The 27287-nt window shown below is 50.0% G+C and overlaps 1 protein-coding gene and 1 non-coding gene across 15 annotated transcripts in view; both read left to right on the forward strand.

The window, feature by feature from the left end:
* The first annotated feature begins 9442 nt into the window (after nucleotides 1-9442).
* The window catches only part of DLG3 (discs large MAGUK scaffold protein 3), a 58079-nt gene continuing 40234 nt past the window's right edge, over nucleotides 9443-27287 (forward strand). For 4 of the 14 annotated variants that reach the window (XM_005593870.4, XM_005593873.5, XM_005593867.5 and 1 more), the window contains exons 1-10: nucleotides 9701-10164; nucleotides 13197-13250; nucleotides 13528-13578; nucleotides 13974-14098; nucleotides 14305-14474; nucleotides 14784-14920; nucleotides 15254-15398; nucleotides 16483-16642; nucleotides 18279-18435; nucleotides 18856-18958. In XM_005593870.4, the coding sequence (XP_005593927.1) occupies nucleotides 9808-10164; nucleotides 13197-13250; nucleotides 13528-13578; nucleotides 13974-14098; nucleotides 14305-14474; nucleotides 14784-14920; nucleotides 15254-15398; nucleotides 16483-16642; nucleotides 18279-18435; nucleotides 18856-18958 (1459 nt within the window). In that variant the 5' untranslated portion in view covers nucleotides 9701-9807. Of the gene's footprint in view, nucleotides 10165-13196; nucleotides 13251-13527; nucleotides 13579-13973; nucleotides 14099-14304; nucleotides 14475-14783; nucleotides 14921-15253; nucleotides 15399-16482; nucleotides 16643-16924; nucleotides 17398-18278; nucleotides 18436-18855; nucleotides 18959-19820; nucleotides 19908-20427; nucleotides 20744-27287 lie in introns of those variants that run through there. The other 10 variants (XM_005593875.3, XM_074029493.1, XM_074029492.1 and 7 more) reach the window with 8 other exon arrangements.
* Nucleotides 15494-15635, forward strand: LOC123571554 (U4 spliceosomal RNA). The gene has a single exon (XR_012430412.1). It is a non-coding gene; the product is annotated as a U4 spliceosomal RNA (small nuclear RNA).

A 27287-nucleotide genomic window follows, 5' to 3' on the forward strand; every position in this document is an offset into this window, starting at 1 on the left:
CCCGGGGGAGCTGCTCATTGGGGTTCGGATGTAGTTGCTCTTCGTTATTTTTAGCTGCTGACTCACCGCTCCTGGCATCCGGGTTTGGGGCTAGCAGGCTGGGCTAGGGGGCTATTAATAGAGCAGGAGCACAGCCCCGACCCAGTTCAGTTTGGAAACACAGAGAGCAAGAAGCGTCCCCTGCCACCATGCCCTGTGGAGATGTGGACTGAGCAGTGGCTGGGCCAGATGCTCTCTGGCTGCCAGTTACCTCACCCTGGTATCTCTACCTTGGAACTCTGGAGGGAAAGCCCACGAGGAGACTCCTGGGCACAGCTCTCCCCTAAGCTTGCCATGGCTTGGGGCTCTGCCACAATCAAGCTTCTGTTGTACTAGCTGAGAAGGAAGAGATGCGTCCCAAGTGGAAAGATTGTTTTGGTCATGGCCTTGGCCTGCCTGGGCCCACTCCTGGGCCAGAATGCTAGGTTACTAGAAGGAAAAGCTATGGATTTCTGGTCCCTCACAGCCTTCATAAGGATGGAGTGCTTCAGCATGGTCCTAACACAGGGGGCACAGAGCTGGGGATCCCCAAACCAGACACAGAGCTCAGAAGCTGCCAGATTCTGTGCTTACCACACCCCCAACCCCGCCATTCTTTTTATTTCTTTCCATTTTGTTGGGCTCTGTCCCTACTCACAGGGATTCACAGACCTCATGATCTCTCCCTTGTCTGGAGAGAAACCGTATTCATGAAAGCCACGGAAAACTTGTCCCCAATGAGGTATGAATGATCCTTTATATATTGTCATTCCAATGGACCTTTTTATTTTAATGGGCTAACGTAAGAGATTCCTAATGTATACACTGGGAATCGTGAGGAAATCTTGATGGACTGATCAAAATTATTCCCACGCAAGCTCAATTTGCTAGAATTCCCATTGACTAAGGGTGCACACCCACAACAATGCTCCTCCCCTCCTTGCAAATCAGAAACTTCCACCTTCAGCGACCCGAGTCTTCAGCCCCCAGATGAAACCACATTTGGGGCAAGAGAGATCGTTTCACCACACACAAAATGGAGGTCACCCAGTGAAACTCTATTTTCAAGAATGAGCCCAGTTTATCAGACAGCAGCGGACCGCGGTCTCAACCCCGTCTATTTGCTGAAGGAGCAGGAGAGGCGGTGGAAGGGGAGAGAAATGGTCTCTCTGCTTGAAAATCCCTTCCTGAAGTCCTCCATCGCCTGGTTGCCTAGCAACCAGAGCTGCCTGCAGCGGTGTGGGGCTGCTTTTGGTCCGTAGGGGGCGACTGTCTCCCTGGGGTCTCAGACTGGAGCCCTGGCAGTTGGGAGGGGGGTTCCCTAGTTAAGTGTCACAGTGTCTCAGTGTGGCTGACCTCCTCCCAGCCTTGTCAACCCAGTCCAGTCTGAGCGGCAGGGAGCCTATGGAATGAGGAGAAGCTCACTATGAATCTGAAGGGATTTTGCTCACAATCATTAAAAAATGAAGAGAGAGGGAGGGTGGGAGGAAGGGAGGAAGGAACCTGTTAAAGGGGATAGGACAAAAAAGGGGATAAGGAAGGGGCCTGAGGAGGACAGTTTGACCCTCTCCATTCAATCGAGGCTTATCAATGCTTATTTTTCAATCAGAGCAGTTCAGAGGTTGAAAGGAGTCTAGCAATCTCTATTGACAAACTGTTAATCATATAAAAGCCTAGGCTCCTGGGTTACCAGCCCAGCCTAGATTTGGTCATTAAGGAAGATATTCATTCATTCATTTGACCATAATTAACACTAACCCACTATGTACCACGCAGTGTGCTAAGTGTTCTACATTCAACCCTCACAAGAACATTGTGATTATTTCCTTTTCACAGATTACAATACCAAGTCTCAGAGAGGTTAAGTAATGTCCAAACACAAAAATAGTGACTGGATTGGGTCTGATTGAGCAATCACTGTGTGCCAGTTCTAGGAGTACAGAAAACAATACATTTCTTTTTTCTGCCTAATGAACGCCCAGTCACCCTTTGGGACCGAACTGAAAATATCATCTCCTTTGTGAAACTTTTCTTAAGTCCCCTTCCCCCCAACAAGCAGAACTGATAACTTGCTTTTCTATACACCCTCCTGAAATACCACTTTTCACGGGTATGGTAATGATCTGCTTCCATATTTCCATTTCTCTCACTTTGAGCACCTTGGTGACAGGGCCTGTGTTCATCTCCAATTGGATATCTAATAAACATCCCAAACTCAACATGCTCATTTCTGAACAGCTGACCTTTTCCCCAAAAAATGACCCCTCCTAAAACTGTCCTTATCTCAATTGATGGCAATTTCACATCTCCAGTTGTCCTAGCAAAAAATCCTTGGAACCACACCTTGTATCCAATCTGTCAGCAAATCCTTTCAGCTCTCCCTTCAACATACACCCAGAATCCAACCACTTCTCATCATCTCTGGTGCTACTATGCTGGTCCAAGGCACAACCACCTCTCAGCTGGATCATTTCAGCAGCTGCCTGACTAGTCTCACTGCTTCCACCCTCGCCCCATGGCCTATTCTCCGCAAAGAAGCTATACCAATCCTGCTAAACCCAAGTCACATCATGCCAGTTCTCTGCACAAAACCCTCCAATGGCACTCCATCTCTCTGAGAGGAAAGCCAAAATCTTTACATTGGTCTACAAGGTCCTACACAATCTGGTCCCTTATTAAATCTCTGATCTCGTCTCCTGGCATTCTCCCCTCCTTACTCTCTGTTAAAGCCACTTGATTCTCCTTGCTGTTCCTTGAGCAAGCCGGATGCACTCCTTACCAAGACCTTTGCACTCCTTACCCAGGACCTTTGCACTGGTCTCCCCTTGCCAGGTTTACTCTTCTGCATGGCTCACTTCCTCACCTTCCTCAATTCTTTGCTCAAATGCCACGTTTTTGGTGAAGCCTACCCTGACCAACCTATTTAAGATTCCCTCTATTTTAATTTCCAGTTTACAGTAAATACAGGGTACAGTAGTCCTCCTTTATCCATGGGTAGTATGTTCCAAGATCCCCAGTGGATGCCTGAAACAGCAGATAGTACCAAACCCTATGTATACTGTATTTTTCTGAAGTGATAACCAAGATGGCTACTAAGTGACTTATAGGTGTGTAGTGTATGCAGTGTGGATACACTGGACAAAGGGATGATTCACATCCTGGGTGAGATGGAGCAGGACAGCACAAGATTTCATTACATAACGGCATACAATTTAAAACTTATAAAAAGTTTATTTCTGGAACTTTCCATTTAATATTTTCAGACTGCAGTTGATCATGGGTAACTGAAACTATGGAAAGTTAAAACCATGAATAAGAGGGGGAGTACTGTATAAAGGAACGAGATAAATGACACCATGAGGAAAAAGACAAATCCAAAACAACTGACTGGCACTCTTCAAAAACTTGATGTAGTTAATTTTTAAAAAAAGATGGAAGACTTCCAGTTATGGACCCAGTTAGAATAGACACACCTCTCCCTATTCCTCACACTAAGTACAGCTAAAACTCTGGACATTATATATAAGACAAACATAAGAAGACTATGAAAGAAGAGGAAGGGGGCAGACTAACTAGGAACCCCAGTGACCTGAACTCGAGGTGATGAGTTCCCTGGGTTTTCTTGTTGCATCAAATATTCCAGACCAGGTACTGGAGAAGCCAGCAGCCTGGAAATGCCAATGGGCACAGACAAAAAAAAAAATGTAAACACCAATAACTGGCCTGTTCTCTCTAGCCATAAGACCAGGAAATGGAGTTTGGCCAGACAGAAAACTCTTAGACAGTAACCACCCACTGCAACCACACACCACAGAAAAAAAAAAAAACAAAAAACTGTAGTTGCACCCAAGCCAGCAAAGGCCAAGTAGATAACCCAGAGTTTCACTCTGGCCAGGCTCCCCCGTACTCTGGGGTAGTGTCAGAGAAGGCTGAGTATACAGCCTAAACTTCCATCCCCAAGGGATAACAAGACCCCCTTCCTGTTGGGTGGTGTCAGTGTCAGAGGAGGCCTGGTGGTGAGTCAGGACTTTCACCACAACATATCATTTAGTGAGGCCACTAGCCTCTCTCTCCTCCCCTCCCAAAATCTCTCTATCTCCTGACTGTGGTGTTAGTGGAAGCCCACCTGGGGAACAGTAAAAAGGCACTTCTGCCCCTTCCAGCTAGGGAGGCATCAGTGGAGGCCTAGTAGGGAGCTGGAATTTTTACCCCTGCACGGTAAAAAGGAGAAGCCCCCACTACACCTACCAACCAAGGCCAAGGAAGGAAATTGAACTTGAACCTCTACCTGTCAGTAACCAGGCAGTGGCCCTTTCCTCTGATGAAAATGGTGTCAGAAGAAGCCTACCAAAAACAAAAGATGTAAATGAAATCCAGAGTCTCATACTATAATATCCAGAAATTCCCAGGATGCAATAAAAATCACTCCATATCTAAGCCCAGCACCTATAGTCCCAGTTACTCAGGAGGCTGAGTTGGGAGAATCACTTGAGCCCAGGAGTTCAAGGTCAGCTTGGGCAATCTAGTGAGACCCTGTGTCTTTAAAAAAAAAAAAAAAAAAAAAAAAAAAAAAAAAAAAATTCACTCATTATACCAAGGACCAGGAGACCTTCAATTTGAATGAGAAAGAGAAAGATTTCAACTATCTGACAAAGATTCTAAAGTGGCCAACAGAAAAAAAAAAAATGCTTCTATGAGCAATCTATGAGCAATTACAAACAAGGTTAAAACAAATTTAAAAAATAGCAAGTCTTGGCAAATAAATAAGAGATACAATAAAGAATCAAATAAAACTTTATGGCCGGGCGCAGTGGCTCAAGCCTGTAATCCCAGCACTTTGGGAGGCCGAGACGGGTGGATCATGAGGTCAGGAGATCGAGACCATCCTGGCTAACACGGTGAAACCCCGTCTCTACTAAAAAATACAAAAAACTAGTCGGGCGAGGTGGCGGGCTCCTGTAGTCCCAGCTACTCGGGAGGCTGAGGCAGGAGAATGGCGTAAACCCGGGAGGCGGAGCTTGCAGTGAGCTGAGATCTGGCCACTGCACTCCAGCCTGGGTGACAGAGCGAGACTCCGTCTCAAAAAAAAAAAAAAAAAAAAAAAACTTTATAACAAACTATAATAACCAAACTAAAAATCTCAGTGGATGAGCTCAAAAGGAGGATGGAGAGGACAGAGAAAAGAATCAGTGAACATAAAGATAGAACATTAGAAATTACCCGATCTGAACAACAATGAGAAAATAATAGACTTAAAAAGAAATGAACAGAGTTGGGCACAGTGGCTCATGCCTGTAATCTCAGTACTTGGGAGGCTGAGGTGGGCAGATCACTTGAGCCCAGGAGTTCAAGACCAGCTTGGGCAACATGGCGAAACCCTGTCTCTACTAAAAATACAAAAATTAGCTGGATGTGGTGATGCACACCTGTAGTCCCAGCTACTCAGGAGGCTGAGGTGGGAGGATCACCTGAGCTTCGGAGATCGGGGCTGTAGTAAGCTGTGATTGTGCCACTGCAGTCTAGCTTGGGTGACAAAATGAAACCCAGTCTCAAAGAAAAAAAAAAATGAGCAGAGCCTTAGGGATGCTTGGGACTATAACAAAGGACTTAACATTTACGTAATTGGAGATGTGGAAGAGGAAGAGAAAGAGCACGGGGCTAAAAAAAATTACTCAAGAAACAATGGCTGAAAATTTGGAAAAAGACATAAATGAACAGGTTCAAGAAGTTGAACAAACCCCAAATAGGATAAACTCAAATTCACCCCAAGGCACACCATAATCAAACTTCTGAAAACTAAAGATGGGAAACTTGAAAGCAGCAAGAGAAAAACAACACCTTACCTACAGAGGAAAAGGAATTCAAATGTGGCCAGGCACAGTGGCTAATACCTGTAATTCCAATACTTTGGGAGGCCAAGGCGGGAAGATTACCCAAGGCCAGGAGTTTGAGACCAGCCTGGGTAACATAATGAGACCTCGTCTCTACTAAAAATAAAAAAATTAACCAGGCGTTGTGTGCACCTGTAGTCCCACCTACTCAGCAGCCTGCTTGGGAGACTGAGACAGGAGGATCACTTTCAGGCCAGGAGTTTCGAGGCTGCAGTGAACTATGGTCACACCACTGCACTCCAGCCTGCTATATCTGGTGAAAATATCCTTCAGAAATGAGGGGGAAATCAAGACATTCTCAGACAAAGGAAAGCTAAGAGAATTTCTTGCCAGCAAACAAAGAATGGCTAAAGGAAGTTATCAAAACTTACAGATGAATAATGGTGAGCCATGATCATACCCCTGCACTCTAGCCTGAGTGAGTGAGCAACACCTACTGTTCAAAAAATATAGATAGATGGATAGATACATAGATACATAGATAGAGCAAATATAACAAGTCAAAACAAGTCAAATTGTTGACTTGATGAGGAAGACATACAGTGGTGCCCACCGTATTATTCTTCCAATATTTTAGTATGTTTGTAAATTTTCATTTTTAAAAATGTTGGAGAGGATATGTGGAGGAGAGATATATGATAAAGCAAGCATAGCAAAATGTTAATGAGAATCCTGGGCGGTGGGTAATTGGGTGTTCACTGTAAAATTCTTTGAATTTTTCTGTATGTTTGAAAACTTTCATATTAAACTGTGGGGGCAAAAAACTTGAAAAAAAAATCACAACTTGGTATCCTCCCCTACCTTTCCCAATCCATCTTACTGTGCTCTACTTTTTCTTTTTTCCATGGCACTTATCACCATATACACAGCACGTCTTTGAATAATGTTGTTTCCTTCAACATCATTTTGTTATAACATTGATGAGGGAAAAAAAAAAAGAAAAAACTAAAATGATTCCTGGCCAGAGCCACTGTCTGTGTGGAGTGTGCACACTCTCCCCATGTATGTGTGGGTTTTCTCCGGGTATTCCAGGGTACTGCGCTTCCTCCCACATCCCAGTGCACGTTAGGTGAATTGGCATGTCTAAATTGTCCCAGTGTGAGTGAGTGTGGGTGTGTGTGTGAGTGCACCCTGTGACGGAATGGCATCCTGTCCAGGATTGGTTCCTGCCCTGTACCTTGAGCTGCTGTGATAGGCTCTGGCCACCCTTGACCCTGAACTGAAATAAGCAGATTGAAAAATGAATGAATGGATGGATGGATGCATGGAAGGATGGATAGATGGATGGATGGATGAATACAAAGTATTGTAAAATAAAAATGTGTAAAGTAGTTGATAATCATACAAATGCACAATAAACTATGAGGTAAGAAAGTGCTCATCGAGTCCACCATATTCGTGATTGTTTGCTTTTGAACTGCATGGTGGTAGGGAGGTGCTCCTCACAATTTTCACTTTGCATACATTTATTCCTTGGTTCAACCCACCACCACTTCCACTGCTGTCACTCACTGGTTCACCAAAAATTAGGTAATTATTTACTTATTTTCATTAATCTTTCTATATGTGTGCATAGCTCATATTTATTTCAATGTTTAATATCAGAAGTGTTTTGGGTCTTTATTTAGAAGCTTGGTGATGTTTTGTGACCAGAAATATGCCATAGGAACTTAGCTCTTGTTTATATTAATTAGCCTATGGTAAAATTGGTTTTGTTATGCGTTGTTTCAGTTAGTCACAGTTTCCAAGGATCTACCAACAACATTAAATGAGGACCTATTGTACTACATAATTCACTTATTTATTGTGTTTATTTTTGTCTGTGTCCTCTCACTAGGAGGTAAGCTCCCCAAGGGCAGGGATTTGTTCTGTTTGTTCTGTTTTATTTTGTTTGCTGCTATATCCCCAAATCCTACAACAGTGTCTGGCACATAGCAAGTGTTCCATGCATATTTGTTGAATTAAGGGTGAATCTCTGAGGGCCGGGCATGGTGGATCACACCTGTAATCCCAGCGCTTTGGGAGGCCAAGGTGGGTGGATCACTTGACGTCGGGAGTTCGAAACCAGCCTGGCCAACATGATGAAACCCTGTCTCTACAAGGAAAATACAAAAATTAGCCGGGCATGGTGGCAGGAGCCTGTAATCCTGGCTACTCGGGAGGCTGAGGCAGGAGAATCGTTTGAACCTGGGAAGCTGAGGTTGCAATGAACTGAGATCACACCACTGCACTCCGGCCTGGGTGACAGAATGAGAATCCGTCTCAAAAAAAAAAAAAAAAAAAAAAAAAAGAAAGAAAGAAAGAAAGAAAGAAAAAGAAAAGAAAAGAAAAGAATCTCTGTATCCCTAATACCTAGGTCAAGGTCTTGCATGGAGTAGGTGCTCAATGAATATTTGCTGAATTGAACTGAGATGTAAATTCTGCAGGAGAACTTAGAATAGACCTGTCGTACTAGAGTGGTTCACAGCATGGACTCTGGAGTCAAATAATCAGGATTTGCATCCTGATTCTGTCACTTCCAGCTGTGTTACCTAGCTGTGTTAATATCTTTGAGCCTCAATTTCTCATTGGTAAAATGAAGATAATAATAGCATCAGCTTGGTAGGATTTGGGTTTGCATGTTATGCACTTAGGACATTGTAAAGACCCAATAATTGGTAGCTAAAAACAAAACAAGAACTGCAAAAAAGATAGTCTTTCATGTACGTCATCCTTCCTCCATTCCCCCGACAAGCTGAGCCAGGAGAAGGTAAGGAGATGTCCTTGGACAAGTATTCCTAAGCTCAATTCCAGACCCACAGAAGGGTTTCTCTCCTTCAAATCCCTTCTTACCTTTTCACCTGTCCTGGACTCTCATCTTGATATCCTGAAGTTCCTTCCCCCATCATAACCATGCAGGGGTGGAGTGGAGGAGATAGGGGTTTGTGGGCCAGGGACAAGGACTTAGAGCTTTGTGTTAATCCCTGTTCTAGGGTTGAGTTCCTTACTGGTGATGGTAGAAGGTCAAGTGTGAGGTCACAGTAATTTCAGGGCCTAGAGATAGAACAATAGTCTTGTGGAGGAGGTATTGACAGGACAGCGGGCCTCATATGCTGCTTTCTTCCTTGGTCCCCTGTAAGAGAAAGCACCTCCCTCACTCTGCTCCAACGTCCCTTCTGTCCATCCTGCTACCTCGTCTTTACTTCTGGTGGCCCCAGCTCAGAGCAAGCCTGGGGACCCATTGAGCATCTTCCTGCAACTCCCTCTTGGAAGTGGGATGGGGTGGAGTGGGCAGAGGACAGGCTAAAATTGGCGATATAAGGGCACAAGATCGGGTGCCTGAGCTCTCTGGTGGCCCACGTCCTCTGCCCCCACCTTAGGGCCAACAGTTCCCTAGAGACTGGGGGAGCTGGGGCTGAGCCTGGGGGCGCCACTGCCTCTGTTCCTTTAAGGAGCCGCTGTTTAGCATTCCTACCGCTGCCGCTGCCGCTGCCTGCCTCTGCGCGCTGATTGGCTGGAATCAACTGAGAAGGGAGCCAGGGAGAGATGCTCTTGACTCCACTCAGATCCATCCTGGGGACCAGAGCAGAAGCGGTCCTCACAGCACCCAGTCTCTGCTTGAGCTCCCGCTTCTTCTTTGCCGCTGGGCCTCGGCCCAGGAGCCACGACCGGCGACACGGAGCCGCCAGTGCTGGAGGGGGAGCCGTGGGTGCGGGGCAGCGTGGGGGCTGAGGCCCCGGGACGCCCGCCCGGCCCCAGGCCCCGCTCAGCCCGGGCGCCCCCACGGGTGCCCCCCCCTTCTTGGTCCGAGCAGTGTGAGTGTGCCCGGGAGCCCGGCGGCGGCGGCGGTGGCGGCGGCGGTGGCGGCGGCGTGGAAACCGGCGTCGGCTGGGGGGTCCGAGCCGCGGGGGGCAGTGCCATGCACAAGCACCAGCACTGCTGTAAGTGCCCTGAGTGCTATGAGGTGACCCGCCTGGCCGCCCTGCGGCGCCTCGAGCCTCCGGGCTACGGGGACTGGCAGGTCCCCGACCCCTACGGGCCAGGTGGGGGCAACGGCGCCAGCGCGGGTTATGGGGGCTACAGCTCGCAGACCTTGCCCTCGCAGGCGGGGGCCACCCCCACCCCTCGCACCAAGGCCAAGCTCATCCCCACCGGCCGGGATGTGGGGCCGGTGCCTCCTAAGCCAGTCCCGGGCAAGAGCACCCCCAAACTCAACGGCAGCGGCCCCAGCTGGTGGCCAGAGTGCACCTGTACCAACCGGGACTGGTATGAGCAGGTATGGACCAGCGGCGGGGGGAGCGGTGGGGCAACCCAGGAGGGCTGGAGAGAGGGGGCCTAGAGGCCTGGGATGCAGTAGGGGTCGCTGGGGCTCCAAGCCTGTGGACCCCGAGCCCTAGCATTGCAGCTGGGCAAAGAGAGGTGGTGGGAAATGTGTGGTTCCCTGTGTGTGTCTGTTTGGGGGTCTCCATTAGAAGGAGATTGGGAGGAGCCGTGTGTGTCAGGGGGTAAGGGCATGGTGGAGGGGCACATTTTCCTGTGTGGGGGAATTGGGTTTGTCTCTGTGGGGGTTTGGCAGTGTCTCTGTGTCTGGCGGGGGGCGGGAGGTTCTGCGGGGGCTGTGTGTGGTGTGTGTCTCCACAGGAGGGGAGGAGGGGGCATGGTGCTCTGCGTAGGGGGGACATATGTGTGTGTATGTATGTTGGGGTGTGTGGAGGAAGACAGTGGAGCTGCCGGGAATCCGTGTGGAGGAGCCCATGTGCCTGGCTCACTGAGCTTCATCCCTCGATGCCATGAGTCCCTCTCCGTCCCAGTCCCTTTGTGTGTGGATGTGCACATGGATGTGTGGAGATGTCACTCTGAATGTGGAGAGGTCTCTGTAGAGGAGGCTGCAGGGATGGCTGTGTTTGTGTGTGTGGCTACATGTATATGTGTGTGAGCATGTGGCTGCAAGAGTGTGCACGCGTGTGCCTGGTGTGTGTGTGTGTGTGTGTGTGTGTGTGTGTGTGTGTGTGTTGTCTCTGGTGAGAGGCGATTGACAGGCAAGGGAGGGGAGAGGAAGGAGGCGAGAGACACGTCCCAAGCAAGGCTGAGAGGCTGCTGAGAAGGACACACTCTTTTGTCCAAGCAGCTCTGAAGTGTGTGTGCCAGGGTGGGGTGGCGGGGCGGGGGGGGGTGAGATCTGAAGGAACTGAAGCAAGCTTCCTTGCTCTAGAGCAGGCATGGTGCCTGGAGCCGGCAAGGGGCAGCTGCCCTGGTGCAGGGACTGGCCCCAGTGGGGCATGTCCCCCTTGGGTACCTCCAGATGTGAGAGGGCTTAGCCCCCCCAGCCTTGACTTGGCACAGCTTGGGAGCCCCTGGGTGCTGGGCACAACTCCGGCTTCCACTCCCAGCCTAAACTGCCAGCTTAGAAAATGGAAGGAGCATCTGTGGGAGAAGCAGCAAAATGGAGGCTGGGCTGGCAGAGCCAGGTCCCTGGCACGCAAGGCGGAGGGCCTGTCTGGTTATCTGGCTCTGCAGCTCCTAGGATGGGGAGAGAGGAAGAGGAGGCTTTGCTGTTGAGGGCAGGTGATGACTTCCCCAAGCTGGTGACCGTTCTGGCTGCCTCTGCCCTCTGGGGATAGGATGTGCTCTCACTCTGAGGCAAAGGTGGGGACTTCCTGGGGAGAAGAGCCCTCGGTTCTGGCCTTCTGTCTGTCCACACTTACTGCTTCCCCACATCCCTTGCCTTGGCCTCTTGCCCTTTCCAGCGAGTCCCTCTCTCTCCTTTGCCCCCTCTGTCCTGGAGGCCTTTCCCTTGCAAACACCCTCTTATGCTTGTCCTGCCTGGCTGGGAGACAGGTGGCAATCCCAGGCTGGGCCAATTGGCCAAGGTTTCTTTGCCAGGGCTGATCCCTGGATGGCTCTTGGCCCTGAGAACAAGGTCCCTGAGTAGGGGTGGGAGCTAGAGGGTGTACCACGGGGAACGGGAAGCCTCTGGGTACCACTTGGGCTGGGCTTGAGGCCTGGCTTGTCACATGTGGGCACACATGGTACACCAAATGCACACAAGAGCCACATGGGTGTCCTTTTGCTTGTGTCTGTTGCATGGTACTTAAGGCAGCTGTATTGGTTTCGGGTCTCTAAAGAGCCTTCAGTTCTTCTTCCTGGGGTCACAGACCAGGGTGAGGCTGCAGCTGGAGTCCTCCCACCAAGTCCCACAGCTGTAGGGCCAGCCCAGAAATGGTGGAGGCATGACAAGCTAGTCCTCTCCCCCTCTCCTCCTCTCTGCTTCTTGAAGCCAAAGCTGTGTGGGGTGGAGGTGGGATGGGGGAAGCAGAGCAGGACATGTGGAGGAGCCCCCACCCTGGTTTCCAGCTCCCCGCTTCTGAGGAGGAGGCCAGAGGTCAGGGAAGGGACAACATAGCCAGAGAAAGGTGGGGGAGGGGTGCCAGGATCCCTGGGGAGACAGGCAAGAGGGCTTTTCCATTCTTGGAGGTAAGAGTGAGAGCTAGCAGGCAGGTGCTGCTTGTATGTCCAGAATCACATTTTCACTTGACAAATGGATACACACATGTCCTGTCTGGGAGGCCATCTCTGTGGGTTGGTCAAATCACCCCTGTGTTTCTGACCCCTTCCCTTGCCTCTTCTTGCATGGCTACTGCATATTGAAGACCACGGACTCTGCTGCCAGTCAGTCTGTGGGTCACCAACTTCTCCCTCATGGGGAATCTTGTTTACCTTGCTCCAGTCCCACCCTCGGCTTTGTCTCTGACTCCTGACCAGCTCCCACCCTCACCCTTTCTGCTGAGAAACACGAAGGGCTCAGGGCCAAAAATCCTTTGGTAGAAAATGGATTAGGACTTTGACTCCTTCTGCCTATTTGAGGAATTGGGTTCCTGGAGTCCAAGAAGGAGGTATAGAGTGAAGACTCACGAGGTGCTCCAAAGTGGGGCAACTGTCCTTTCTCCCATGAGCTCTGCTGGGGTATGGGGATGAGTGACCAAAACATCAAGGGCCTTAAGAGCTTACTGTAATCAAAAGAACACCTAGAGATCCCATTGCTCTGCCGCTAACTCCCAGTGTGCCCTTAGGCACATCCCATGTCCTCTCTGGGCCCCCGTGTCACCTACTGTCACATGAAGGGGATAGGACAAGATGATGTCTGCTGTCCTTCCAGTTCGGGCACAGTGGGAGTCTATGATCCCCCAGTCAGGGAGAACTGTGGTTCAGAAGGGGACGGGTTATCTGTCTAGGCCACTGGGTATCCCCTATGGACACTGGGTGTGGCATGGTTTGCCCGCCATGCTCCATCTCTGCCATCCCCCTTAGGCCAGCCCTGCACTCCTCCTAGTGAACCCCGAGGCACTGAAGCCCAGCCTCTCGGTGAGTGCATCACTGGCTGGCTCAGTCTCAGACAATTGATCTGGGCTAAATGAGCGGCTGGGTTTGGCCTGATATGGTTGGAAGCAAAGCAGGGGTGGGGGGTGAGTGGGGAGTGGCCTCTTCCGGGTTAGCCTGTCCTCATCTGTGGCCAAGAGGTGACCTGGGGTGCACTTGGGCTCTTCTACATTGTGGGAGTAGGGGAGGAGGCAGATTGACCAAGGGGCAGATGACTGGAAGGGCAGGGGGCACTGAGGGAATTGCCTGTGTCTCCCCCTAGGTGAATGGCAGCGATGGCATGTTCAAATATGAGGAAATTGTACTTGAGCGGGTGAGTCTGCCAGTGGGGAAAAGCGGAAGGGGAAGGAGAGGGTTGGAGCCAGGAGAGGGGAGACCCCCGAATCATGGTTTCAAGACCCATGGGGGGACCTGCATTAAGAGGATGGAGAAACGGCGGCCCTCAGAGGCCGCTTCACTGCATCAATCAATCAACTCACTAGCAAATATTAATTGACCTTGTTCACTGAGGCCTGGGGTATTGGGGAGGGGATGGGTTTCCCAGAATGGTCAGCAGAGGCTGGGTTTCTGACAAATGTGCCCAGCCTGCCATGGCCCCTTCTGAGACCTGGAGAACTAGCTCTGGGACATAAGGGGAGATGGGGTACCCAGAACTCTCTTTTTTGCCCTCAGAGAGAACAGACTGTGCCTTTCTTCCCGCTTCTGCAGGGCAACTCTGGCCTGGGCTTCAGTATTGCAGGTGGCATCGACAATCCCCATGTCCCTGATGACCCTGGCATCTTTATTACCAAGATTATCCCTGGTGGAGCAGCTGCCATGGATGGGAGGCTGGGGTGAGATGGCCTGGAAGCAGGGTTGTGGGTGGCAAGGACAGGATAGAGATGAGGGGAGGAAAGCCTGCCTGGCAGGATGACCCTTCCATTAGATCTGAGGGCAGGGTGGGAGGGCAGAGGAGGGGAGGACAGAGAAGTGGGAGGAAGCGGGAGAGGGGGTGGAGGGGTGGGGGCACAGTGTCATGCGTCTCGGGCTTCCCCCACAGGGTGAATGACTGTGTGCTGCGGGTGAATGAGGTGGACGTGTCGGAGGTGGTACACAGCCGGGCGGTGGAGGCGCTGAAGGAGGCAGGCCCTGTGGTGCGATTGGTGGTGCGGAGACGACAGCCTCCACCTGAGACCATCATGGAGGTCAACCTGCTCAAAGGGCCCAAAGGTGCGGCCCTCCAGGTTCCTGTGCTCCAGCCAGAGCCCTAGGCCCCAGATCCCATCTGGCCCCATAGGGAATTGGAAGGGAATGGCCTTACTCCTTGCCTGACTCCCCCTGTTCCAACTCACAGCCTACTTTTTTGACCTCAGGCCTCACCCTTACTCATCTGGGGATGGCAGCTTAGTGTTTGGATCCCCCGGAGGGAGCTCCTGTGGGGCCAGTGGGTTGGCTGGGGGAGGGGGCTTGGATTTGGGATCGACAACACTTTAACCTCTCCTTGTGGGCCTCTCCTACCCCCTGCTGGCTTCCACTCAGGCCTGGGTTTCAGCATTGCTGGGGGTATTGGCAACCAGCACATCCCAGGAGACAACAGCATCTACATCACCAAGATCATTGAGGGGGGTGCTGCTCAGAAGGATGGACGCCTACAGATCGGGGACCGGCTGCTGGCGGTGAGACAGACTTCACGGGGATGCCCAAATGGTAGGGTAGGGAGGAGGAGCTCCAGTACCCCTCACTCTGCCTAAACCTCACTCAGGGATGAGGCATCATGGGGGAATTTCAAGAGTTATCATCTGTGTTGTGTTTGCCCAGATACAAAGGCCCTACTTCTTTCTGTGGCCAGGGTCTTGCCCTATCCCCTACTTCCTGCCTCCGCTCCTCACAGCGCTATACTTGGGCCTCTGTTAGCATGCTGTTGAATTTCACTGAAAAGGCATCCCTCGGGTTCCCTGGAGAAGCCTCTCCTTCTCCCAAGTCCCAGCCTGAGGCCTCTCGTCTTCTAGGTGAACAACACCAATCTGCAGGATGTGAGGCACGAGGAAGCTGTGGCCTCACTGAAGAACACATCTGATATGGTGTATTTGAAGGTGGCCAAGCCAGGCAGCCTCCACCTCAACGACATGTACGCTCCCCCTGACTACGCCAGCAGTACGTACTCATCAGCCCCTGTCCCTGGCCTAAAGCTCTGTCCCCTGGTTTCTGGAGGGGAAGAAGTTCATACCCCTTGTTAAGACAGGCCAAGCAGCTTTGCTCAGTGGTGGCACTGTAGCAGCCAATAAGGTTTATCTGAGGTGCCATTATTATTAATTGAAAACTTTACTCAGTGCCCCACCGTGAAGACTTGCCATAGAGTCAGCATTGGCAATTTTTGACAACTTCTATGGACAGTGAATTTTAAAAAGAGGAAAAAGAGAAGCTGCAGAGGATAGTGCACAGAAGTGAGTCCGGATCCCAGGTCTGTCTTTGTTTTTTTGTTTGTTTATTTGAGACAGAGTCTCGCTCTGTTGCCAGGGTGGAGTGCAGTGGCACGATCTTGGCTCACTGCAACCTCCGCCTCCCAGGTTCAAGCAATTCTCCTGCCTCAGCCTCCCGAGTAGCTGGGACTACAGGCGCCTGCCACCACACCTGGCTAATTTTTTGTATTTTTAGTAGAGACGGGGTTTCTCCATGTTGGCCAGGATGGTCTCAATCTCCTGACCTCGTGATCCGCCCGCCTCGGACTCCCAAAGTGCTGGGATTACAGGCATGAACCACCGTGCCCGGCCCCCAGCTCTGTCCCTTAGAGCTGGGTGCCCTTAGACAAGTCCCTTTCACCTGTTTTTTGTTTCCTCTTTGGCAAAAAGGAGCTAATGATGTATGTGCTGCCTTCCTCATAGGACTGCTGCAAGGATCAAATGAGATCATGGATGAGAAAGCCCTTGGAAAACTGTATTAGGCTATAGAGATGTGAGGGATTATTATTAGTCACACCTCTAGTCATGCCTTTCTTTGTAGACTGCCTTGACTTCAGCTCTTTCTAAGACTCACAGGAGTGAGCCAAGGATTTAGAAAGGGACTGCGGAGGAGGAATCCTGGGTGGCGGGTGGATGGAGTGGGGAGGTGCGGCCTGAGGAATCAGCATCCCTGAGTCTCTTTTGCACCTGAAGCGGGCTGTGGGGGAAAGTCCTTGGAGGAGTTTGGGGTACCTGCCTCGACCAGTCTCTGAACTTTTGTCTCCCTTTCTTGATTCCAGCTTTTACTGCCTTGGCTGACAACCACATAAGCCATAATTCCAGCCTGGGTTATCTCGGGGCTGTGGAGAGCAAGGTCAGCTACCCTGCTCCTCCTCAGGTTCCCCCCACCCGCTACTCTCCTATTCCCAGGCACATGCTGGCTGAGGAGGACTTCACCAGGTAAGACCAACCCCCCCCCACTCAACATCCCATTCAATCTACCCAGAAATTGGGGAGGGGAGGAATCCGTTTCTCCGTTTCTGACCGGCCACAGGCTCCTTGTAGTATCGAAAAGAAGAGGGTAAGACCCTCATCACTCCCGGCTTTGGGGTCCGAGGCCCTCTCTCAGGCCTTGGGGACCTAGAGAGGGACAGAAGTGGCTGCAGGGACAAGTTCTACCATCAGGGGGAGTGCCGAGTGAGTGGCCCCGGTCCAAAAGTGCAGATAAAGAAACGATGGGGTGGAGTGTTTAGGGGGCTGAGGAGGTGAGGGCAGCGGAGTTTCCTGCCCTGAGATAGTTGCAGCCCGCTCTGCTGCAACCATTTCAAATTAGGGAAGAAAGTAGTTCAGCCGGTGAGGCTGGCGGGACTCTGACCGGCCCGGTGGCCTCGCCGGCAACGGCCCCGCCCCGCCCCGCTGGCGGCGGCGGCGGCGGCGGCGGCGGCTGCGCGGGGCCTGGAACTGGTCGGGCCGGCCGGGGTTCCGGGGGACAGGTTTGCAGGGTGGGGCCGGGGAGGCTGGCGGGCAGGCAGCAGTGGAGCCGGAAGGGTAGGCGGCCGGGGGAGAGACAGAGGAGCTATGGAGAGGGCCCGCAAGTTCTCCAAGGGCCCCGGCTTGGCCACGGGCTTGGGCTCCGCCTCCGCTTCGGCCTGGAGGAGGGCTTCGCAGAGGTGGGCCTGGCCGCTCCGCTCCCTGCGGCCCGGAGGGGATGCCAGGTAGGAGTGGAGGACTAGGAGCAAGAGCATCTGGAGCTCAGGGAGGGAGCCTCGCCCCTGAGACTGGGAGCAAGAAAGGAAGAGTCTTGCTTGGGGCTTTGGGCTCCTCCGAGGAAAGATGCTTGTAACAAGTGAAGGCGGTGGGCCGGGAACGTGCCCTGGGAGTTGGGCTGATGGCACTGTGACCTTTTACAGAGGGCTTCGTTAGATGTGGTTAGTTTTACTCGCATTTTTCATGTGCTTGTCTGCTCTCTTCAGTTTGGCTTCTAAACTCCTTTTGGGAACCTGGGGTCCCCCTAAGAACCCAGGCGCTGCAACCCCCTGGGACTACATAGTGTTAGCTGCTGATTAAATATGTTGTTGGGGCAGCAGGTAGGAGGGGTCATAGTTGATGGGTGAAATTTTGAGACTGCAGAAGAGTATCTGTGAAGTAAGTGTGCACTTCCTGTGGATGATGAGTGCAGTCAACCCCAGGGTGACTTCACTGCCCCAACTGCTTCCTCTTCTTGTGGTCCAGGGTCCATCACACGGATTGGTAGGATAGGAGTATCTGGGAAGGAAGAGGACCGGTGAGTGGGCTCTGAGATTTGGTCTCTGAAGTTCAGGGTAGGAATTTGTTGACCCGAGAGAGTAGGGGACTGTCCACTGGGAAGTTGACTGCGAGCCCTTGGAAAGAAGGGAGGGAAGAGGAACTGAAACTTGGCACCTGACAGAACAGCAGCCAAGCAGGTTTCAGGAGACAAAGGGAGGCTCTGGGTATCATACACAGGGAACCACATCCTTACTCCCTACAGCAAGTATGGACCTTGTTCCAGGCTGGCCCTCAAAGGACAACAGTCCGTATCTACCTAGTCCTTACTCCTCCACTCCTTTCCCACCAGAGAGCCCCGCAAGATCATCCTGCACAAAGGTTCCACAGGCCTGGGCTTCAACATCGTAGGAGGAGAGGATGGAGAAGGCATTTTTGTCTCCTTCATCCTGGCAGGAGGCCCAGCTGACCTGAGTGGGGAGCTGCGCAGGGGAGACCGGATCTTATCGGTGAGGAGACAAAGGAGAGGTGGGAGGATGGGAACTGTGCCAGTGTAAACTGGAGAGCGAGAGACCTTACTTCCTCCGAGGAATGCTTCTTGAGATGAGGGGAGGGCTAAGGACTGGAGAAAACTTATCTTGTTTTTGTAGACATCCTTAGTGACAGGGACCAGGACCAGACTTACCTTTGAGGAGGAAATGAATGCCTCTTGGATCCTAACCCTGATTGGCATTCGACCTTTATGAAGATAATTATTACACTAGAGATGTCGTATCCTTTAGGCCTTGTTTTAGGGGCAAGGTTGGAATATTGGGAAAGGCATCTAAACAGGCTTAGGGGTGGGGTACCCATTTCCCTCACCTAACTGCTAGTGCAGAGGACCCCCTTTCTTGCTTTTGGGGTGGCTCACAGCTTCTCTCTTTGGACAGGTGAATGGAGTGAATCTGAGGAATGCAACTCATGAGCAGGCTGCAGCTGCTCTGAAACGGGCCGGCCAGTCAGTCACCATTGTGGCCCAGTACAGACCTGAAGGTAGGAGAAGGGAAGGTGGGAAGAGATGATGTGGGGGAGTTAGACTTACATTACGTGCTGGCTTTTTGCCATCCTAGGTAACAAAGCCACTTGACCAGGTCCCTTCTACCCTAGGGCAGTAACCTCTTCCTCTCTCCTTTTCCTTCTGGATAGGGGTTGGTTTGGGCAGCTTGGAAGCATCAATTAAGGCTGTGCTCAGAGCCTGCTGATGTGGGCTGCAGTGCAGGAGAAGGCCAGTAGTGGGCAGCAGCCTACGGGAAGCAGCATCCAAAGATTAGGGCGATTGGAAAAAGGGGAGGGGGCGGAGGGCCCACAGGAGAAGACAGGGAACTGTGTTCCCTGGAAGAGGAGAGCGGCTCTTGGTTAGAAGGACCTCAGGTAGAAGAGATCCGACCTCTTCAGTGATCTTGGGCCAAACCTCTGTGACCCCCACTCCCCTCCCCTCAAGATGACCGTGAAAGACCCATAAACGCGCTGAAAAGGTGATACCATGCCCTTGGGATAGGCGAGCTGGAGTCTACTCCCTCCCCTCCGGGGGGCCTTCTTTGTATTCTCAGTGAGCAGCCCTTGGCTGGGGCGAATGGGCGGGGCTGGTCATTGCAAATAAAGGCGTTTGATTGGCTAGGGCCAACCGAGGCCCAGGTGCCGAGGTGAGCCGCGGGAAGGCGCGCCCTAGCCTGCGGGCGGGTGGAGTGGCCATTGGCCGGCTGAGCGCGGCCTCCAGCCGCATGCCCCGCCCCCTGACCCAGGAGGAGGGCGGCGGGTGCCCCTCCTTCCCCCACTCGCGCGCCTCAGGCGTCTCCTCCTCCTCCTCCCTCCTTCCCCCTCCTCTCTCCTCCCCTCCTCCCGCGCGCCCCGCTTTGTGTCCGTGGTCTCCCGCGCGGGACGGAGGGACTGGCTGGAGCTGGCGCTTTCTCAGCACTAGACCTGGACTCCGACCCGGCGCCAGGTGAGGTGGGGCGGACGGGGGTCAGGCCCCCTCGCAGTCCCCCCTAACCTCTCTACGGCTCTGTTCTCAGCCTCTTTTCCAACACTGTGTCCCCCAACTCTGCCCTCTCCCCCGAATGCCTTCGTTGCGTGCCCCCAGCCTCCTTCTGAGACCCTCCTCAGGGCCCCTCGGAGCGCCGCGCGGGGCTCTGCTCCCGCTCACCCCACACTGGGCCCAGTCTGGCCTTCACCTCTTGGCCGTCACCTCTCCCCCACCGCGAGCTGTACCCCCTTCTCGCCCCAGGGCCTCTGTCCTGTCTCAGCCCCCTTCCTGCCGGCTGCTGCGCCCCCAAGCAGCTCCCTAATCCCTTGCCCCAGAGGAATTTTCTAAATCTTCCCCTCCCCCGAAACCCATTTCTCCACCCAACCTGGCCACCTCTGAGAACAGCCGCGAACGGATTGGTATTCTGCCCCCTCCCTTTTGTTTGCAAGGGATTCGTACCATTCCAGACTTCTTTCGCCTCCTCCCCTTTGTCCCCTAGGGCTGCAGCGCCTGGGCTCCTGGGACACCTAGGCCCTGTGGGCCGGTTACTAAGGTGGAAGGGACCGACCTCTCCCTGGCAGGTGCTCTATTTCCGCGATGAGAGGGGGAGAGGCTGGGAGCCCTGTCGCCAAGCTGAGAGGGATGGAAAGCGCCTACCTTTGTCCTTTCCGTTCCCCTCCCCCCATGCTCCTTCAGTGCCTCAAGAGCCTGAAGGGAAAGAAGAGAGAGCCTGCGACCTTTTCCACGAGGCTCTTCTGATCGCGGACAGAAGTGTAAGGAGGTAACTCGCAGGAGAGAGAGCTTGTTGGTCTGAGGTAATGGGAAAGAGGGATTCACATGGACACTTGGAGTTATTTCTCTCCTTGTTTGGTTTTCAGCTTACTGATGAGGAACGCACCTTAGGGTTATTGTTTTTTTATGATTTATGTGTGTGCTGTTCGCTTTCCAGTACAGAGCTAACCATCTGATTTTTATTAGCAACTAATATTTATGCATTTCATGCCCACAACTTAGACAACACAGGTTCTGCAAAGGAAATGGTTTTTCTTGTGTGTGTATGTTGTAGGAGAAATTGATGTTTCTTTCGGTTTTGCTCTCTGATGTTGGGCAAATGGAAACAATACTGTGAATGTGTGTGGTGGGAGTATGCTGGATACTAGTGACTGCATATTTCTATGACTTGTTGGGGGAATGCAACTGGTTTGCATAAAAGCTGCAAGTTGTCCAGGGTAAGGGGATTCCTGCAGTGTTTATTGCTCTCTGAGCATATTTCTGAGAGTTTATAATGTAGGTTGAGGTGCTGTTTTATGCTAGTTCTTTCTACCACTTGCCAAATAAGGCCTTTCTTCTTTTAGGATTTAGGTGAACCACTGTTGTTAAGGCTCTGCCACCCCAATCAATCTTACTTCCTCCTTTGGTTTGGTAAATCCAACAAGTCCCCAACATGCAAAAGCTTTTATTTTTTCCCCCCCTTTGAAAACAGATCCCTGGAGACTGGTCCAGAGGGACTGTCAAGCATTCTGTGTTGGGCTCTAAATTTTCTTTGATAAAGTGCTAGTTTTTAAAAATAAGGACTCCATGTTGATCAATTTATAAATAAGTGTGGTTCTTCAGAGGATTGCATCACGGTGTATTTACAAAATGAATAATCCAAATACATGTATGTCGGTTGGCAAGAGACTTTGCATGTGATTGGCCAAGTAAGTGTTCATTACTTGAATTTTTTTTCTTTATGTGAACGTGAGAGCTGGAAAGGATCAAGTGGTCCAATTCCCCATACTGAAACAATGACAAGAGAACCAAGATATAACTTGCCTAAGAAGGGAAAGTTACCGAAGGTCAGCATCAGAGGGTCAGCAAATCAGCTTAATCCTGAGGTCTACTAGTTGGGACAGACCATGCTTGTGAACACTTGAGGAACCTAACACCTAGTTAAAAGCGGAGGAGCAGCAAGGAAACTGGGGAAATAACAGAGGAGAGATTAGGAAGAGTGTAAGGGAAAGAAAGATGGACATGGAGGGGAAGGTTAGAGTGATCTCCATGGTGGCCTCTGAGGCGCCCTTGCCAAACCAGTGCAGCCTTTACCTAGATAGCCTTTAGCATGAGAGCTTCAAAAATAGGTTTGACTAATTAGAACAATCAGAGTAAGACAATTTGTCTCCTTTTTAAAATGGTGTTGAGATAGAAGTCATTTACCATACAGTTCCCTCATTTAGGTATATATTTCAGTGGCTTTTAGGTATGGTTGTGCCTCCATCACCACAGTAAGTTTTAGAACTTTTTTTGTGTGTGCGTGAGACAGTGTCAGGCTCTGTCTCCCAGGCTGGAGTGCAGTAGCACGATCTCGGCTCGCTGCAACCTCCGCCTCTCAAGCTCAAGCCATCCTCCCACCTCAGCCTCCTGAGTAGCTGGGACTATAGGTGTGCGCCCCTACACCTGGCTAATTTTTGTATTTTTTGTAAAGATGGGGTTTCACCATGTTGCCCAGGCTGGTCTTGAACTCCTGGGCTCAAGCATTCTTCCTGCCTTGGCCTCCCAAAGTGCTGGGATTACAGGTGTGAGCCACCATGCCCAGCCTAATTTTTGTATTTTTAGTAGAGATGGGGGTTTGCCATGTTGCCTAGGCTGGTCTTGAACTCCTGAGCTCAAGCAGTCCACCCACCTCAGCCTCCCAAAGTGCTGGGATCACCGCTTCCGGCCTAGAACATTTTCCTTGCCCCTCTTCTTTTAATACATAAAAGGTGTGCAAGCATTAGAAAGATGATGGGTTTAGGACAATTGCTTCCTAATGTTCCTCCCCTGGACACTTAGGAGGTTGGTGGCAACTTGAGAATGCTCTGTGAAATTCTTTTTTTTTATTTGTTAATTTATTTATAGAAACAGGGTCTTACTATGTTGCCCAGGCTGGCCTCGAACACCTGGCCCAAGTGATCCTCCCACCTCGACGTCCCAAAGCACTGGGATTACAGGCATGAGCCATAATGCCCAGCCAAGATTCTTTCACATATCTGGTTTGCTTAATGTGGGTTTAACCCATAATGAAGTATAGGAACTGTTTCTTTCTATTCGAACTTTGTATTGTGCCTAGCATGGGTGCTTTACAGGTGTTTTTTATGATGAGGCTTTGGAAAATATTAAAATAGAAATAGAAATGCTAAATGATAAGATACCACAGTGAGAGATGCTATTTAATGGTTTCATTCCTGATTGCTCCAAACGGTTGTAGACACAGCAGCCCTACCTGTTAGCTAAAAATAGCATGATGTTCTTGGACGTGTATAATACTGCTTAAAATTCAATTGAACATTTAAAGAACTGGCTCTTGGCAAAGGCTCTCTTAAAATCTATTCTAAAATGAAAAATATTTTTCTGTGACTTGTGAAATTGTCCCACCAAAGGAAGGATGGGTTATGTGTTAGAACATTTTGAGCTCTACATTTTCCCTGTAGTGACTTTATATCAACCTCTGTTTATAAACTGATCTAGTATTTTTCTTGAAAGCTCTTTCGGCCGGGCGCGGTGGCTCAAGCCTGTAATCCCAGCACTTTGGGAGGCCGAGACGGGCGGATCACGAGGTCAGGAGATCGAGACCATCCTGGCTAACCCGGTGAAACCCCGTCTCTACTAAAAAATACAAAAAAAAAACTAGCCGGGCGACGTGGCAGGCGCCTGTAGTCCCAGCTACTCAGGAGGCTGAGGCAGGAGAATGGTGTAAACCCGGGAGGCGGAGCTTGCAGTGAGCTGAGATCTGGCCACTGCACCAGCCTGGGCGACAGAGCGAGACTCCACCTCAAAAAAAAAAAAAAAAAAAAAGAAAGCTCTTGCGTTTTTAGAGTAGAAACTGATCTCAAAAACAGGAGGTGAGTGAGAAATTGGTCATTAAGGTAGCCTAACTGGGAAATGATCCTTTGTGACCGGTCTTTTCGGGAATGTAAATCCAGGCAGGCTTGGGGGTAAAAGGAGTAAGAGAGAATGGGAGTATTTCTGTAAGTTATTTTAAGGTGTGAATAAGCATACTTTTACCATGGAACACCTTTGGGTAAGGCCTGGAAGAGTTAGAAATCAGTGGTAATAATAACTTGAAAGCATAAAAGGGATATTTTCCCCATAACATTTAAGTAACCATTCCATCTCCCCCTTTTTGAGAATGAAGGATGTAAACGTAACTGCTATCCTATCAGCATTGAAAGCACAAAGTTGAGAGTATACCAAGGCAGAGAATCAAAGTTCTGAAATTCCTATTGCCATCCTAAAAGAAGGCAAGGTAAGGAAGAAAGAAAATGATTTCCTGTCATCAGCATTTGTACACTGTGAACAATTTGAAGGCAGCTAGTATTACATTTATCTTTGTGTCCCCAGCCCCGAGTATGGAGCCTGGCAAATAGTTTGTTGAATTATTATCTCTGTTTCAGATACTTTTATAAGCACTAATCTTCAGAATATCCCTGTGGATTAGGTGGTATTATCCCCATTTTACAAATGAGGAAAGTGAGGGTCGGAGTGGTTGAGTGACTTGCTCAGGGTCACACAGTCTGTAAGGGACAGAATAAAAGTTTGAGTACAGATTTCTGGAGAACTTCTTTGAGTCCAGGGCTTTTGTCACTAGGCCACAACTATCTCCCTACCCAGATACATCTGGCTACAACAGAAGATATCACTCTGAGACTCTTCAAGTGCCAGAAGCTGTCAACAAATGGAGTATAAATGAACTCCCAGGCCGGGCGCGATGGCCGTCACACCTGTAATCCCAACACTTTGAGAGGCCAAGGCGGGTGGATCAGGAGGTCAAGAGATTGAGACCATCCTGGCCAACATGGTGAAACTCCATCTCTACTAAAAATACAAAAATTAGCTGGGTGTGGTGGTATGTGCCTGTAGTACCAGCTACTCAGGAGGCTGAGGCAGGAGAATCGCTTGAACTCGGGAGGTGGAGGTTGCGGTGAGCTGAGATCGTGCCACCATACTCCAGCCTGGTGACAGAGCCAAGACTCCGTCTCGGGGGGAAAGAACTCCCAAATCTCAACTTTTTAGTTTTGATGACCGTAAACTCCTGCCCCAAAGGAAGAAGTAACTTGAGGGTAGATGGCCTGCTGGGAAGCCTGAGGGAGATCCCTTCTCCTGCAGAAGGAAAGTGGATTCGGGAAGACTACCAGGGAATGATACTGTTGGGGGAACCCCAGGAGGAGCCAAAAGATGGGAGTTGGTTTACCTGACTTAATAGTAAATGTGTGCAGGCTTGAGGATATTAATGGAATAAGCAAGTATTTTTTAATTCTTCAAGTGAAATGGAGTTGTATTTGTCATTCATTTTTTATGATCTTACGATTCACTCATTTAAGAGCTTCAGTGGTTTTCAGAATGTTCACAGAGTTGTGCAACCATCACCGCAATTGATTTTAGAATTTTAATCACCCCTGTACACTTTAGCTGTCACCCTTCATCTCCCCATCCCCCTCATGTCTAAGCAACCACTAATCTATTATACTTTTTGTCTCTGTGGATTTGCAATCTGGACATTGCATATAACTAGATTCATATAATATGTGACTGGCTTCTCTCACTTAGCATAATATTGTCAAGGTTCATCTGTGTTGTACATGTATCAATACTTCATTCCTTTTTATAGCTGAATAATATGTCATTATATGGATATACCACATTTTGTTTGTCGTTTGATGGACATTTGGGTTGTTTCCACTTTTTTGCTGTTATGAATAATGCTCTGTGAACATCTGTGTGCAAGTTTTTGCATGGACATGTTTATATTTCTCTTGAGTATATATACCTGTGAGTGGAACTGCTGGATCATATGACAACTCTGACCTTTGGTGTAATGGCCAGGCTGCTTTCCACATTTAGGCTGCAACATTTTACATTCCCACCAGTAGTGTGTAAAGGTTCCAATTTCTCCGCATCATCCCCAATACTTGTTATTGTCAGTCTTTTTGATTCTAGCCATCCTGGTAGGTGTGAAGTGGTATCTAATTGTGGTTTTGATTTGAATTTTCCCCCATGGCTAATGTTGCGCATTTTTCATATGCTTATTGTTTGCTGTTCACTTTTGTTTTGCTTGGTCCCCTGATTTGATTCTCTTGATTCTCTCTCTGTTTCCAAATTGACTTGAGACCAGAGCAAGCCAGCTATGTTATTAGGCAACTAGAAAGAACCAGGAAGATAACAGCTTCTCACTCTGACTGCTTTGTGTGCTGGAGGGGTTTAAGGCTTTGGGCATAGATAATTTTAGCTCAGGAATGCTGATCTGATAAAAATGATAGGGCCCACTTTTTTTTTTTTTTTTTTTTTTTTTGAGACAGATTCTCGCTCTGTCACCCAGGCTGGAGTCCAGTGGCACAATCTCGACTCACTGCAGCCTCCGCCTCCCAGGTTCAAGGGATTCTCCTCCCTCATCCTCCCAAGTAGCTCTGGGATTACAGGCACCCGCCGTCATGCCCGGCTAATTTTTATATTTTGTAGAGACGAGGTTTCAACATGTTGGCCAGACTGGTCTTGAACTCCTGACCTCAGGTGATCCGCTTGCCTCGGCCTCCCAAAGTGCTGGAATTATAGGCGTGAGCCACCATGCCCGGCCAGGGGCCTACCTTTTTAACAAAAAATTACTGATTGAGATATAATTCACATGCTACAATGCACTCATTTAAAGAGTACAACAATTTTTACAATTTTTAGAGTTGTGCAACTGTCACCACAATTTTAGAACATATTCACCCCAAAAGAAGCCCTGACCCCATTAGCAATCACTCCTCATTCCCTGCCCCCTGCCCCCCCACCCCCCCCCAGCCCTAGGCAGGCAACTACCAATCTACTTTCTGTTTTCATAAAGTTGCCTATTCTGGCCAGTTCATAAAAATGAAGTCATGCAATATGTGGTGTTTTGTGCTCGGCCTTTTTTCACTTAGCATAATGTTTTCAAGATTCATGTGTGTTATAGCATGTATTAGTACTTAATTCCTTTTTCTTTCTTTTTCTTTTCTTTTTCTTTTTTTTTTGAGACAGAGTCTTACTCTGTCACCCAGGCTGGAGTGCAGTGGCGTGATCTCAGCTCACTGCAACCTCCGCCTCCCAGGTTCAAGAGATTCTCCTACCTCAGCCTCCTGAGTAGCTGGGACTACAGATGTGCACCACCATGCCCAGCTATTTTTTGTATTTTTGGTAGCAATGGGATTTCACCATGTTAGCCTGGCTGGTCTCAAACTCCTGACCTCAGGTGATCCGCCCACCTCGGCCTCCCAGCCTCCCAAAGTGCTGGGATTACAGGTGCGAGCCACCGTACCCGGCCACTTGATTACTTTTTATGGTTGAACAATATTTCATCCTATGGTTATGCCACATTTTGTCTAT

Source organism: Macaca fascicularis, chromosome X (genome assembly GCF_037993035.2).
Source record: "Macaca fascicularis isolate 582-1 chromosome X, T2T-MFA8v1.1".
NCBI lineage: Eukaryota > Metazoa > Chordata > Mammalia > Primates > Cercopithecidae > Macaca > Macaca fascicularis.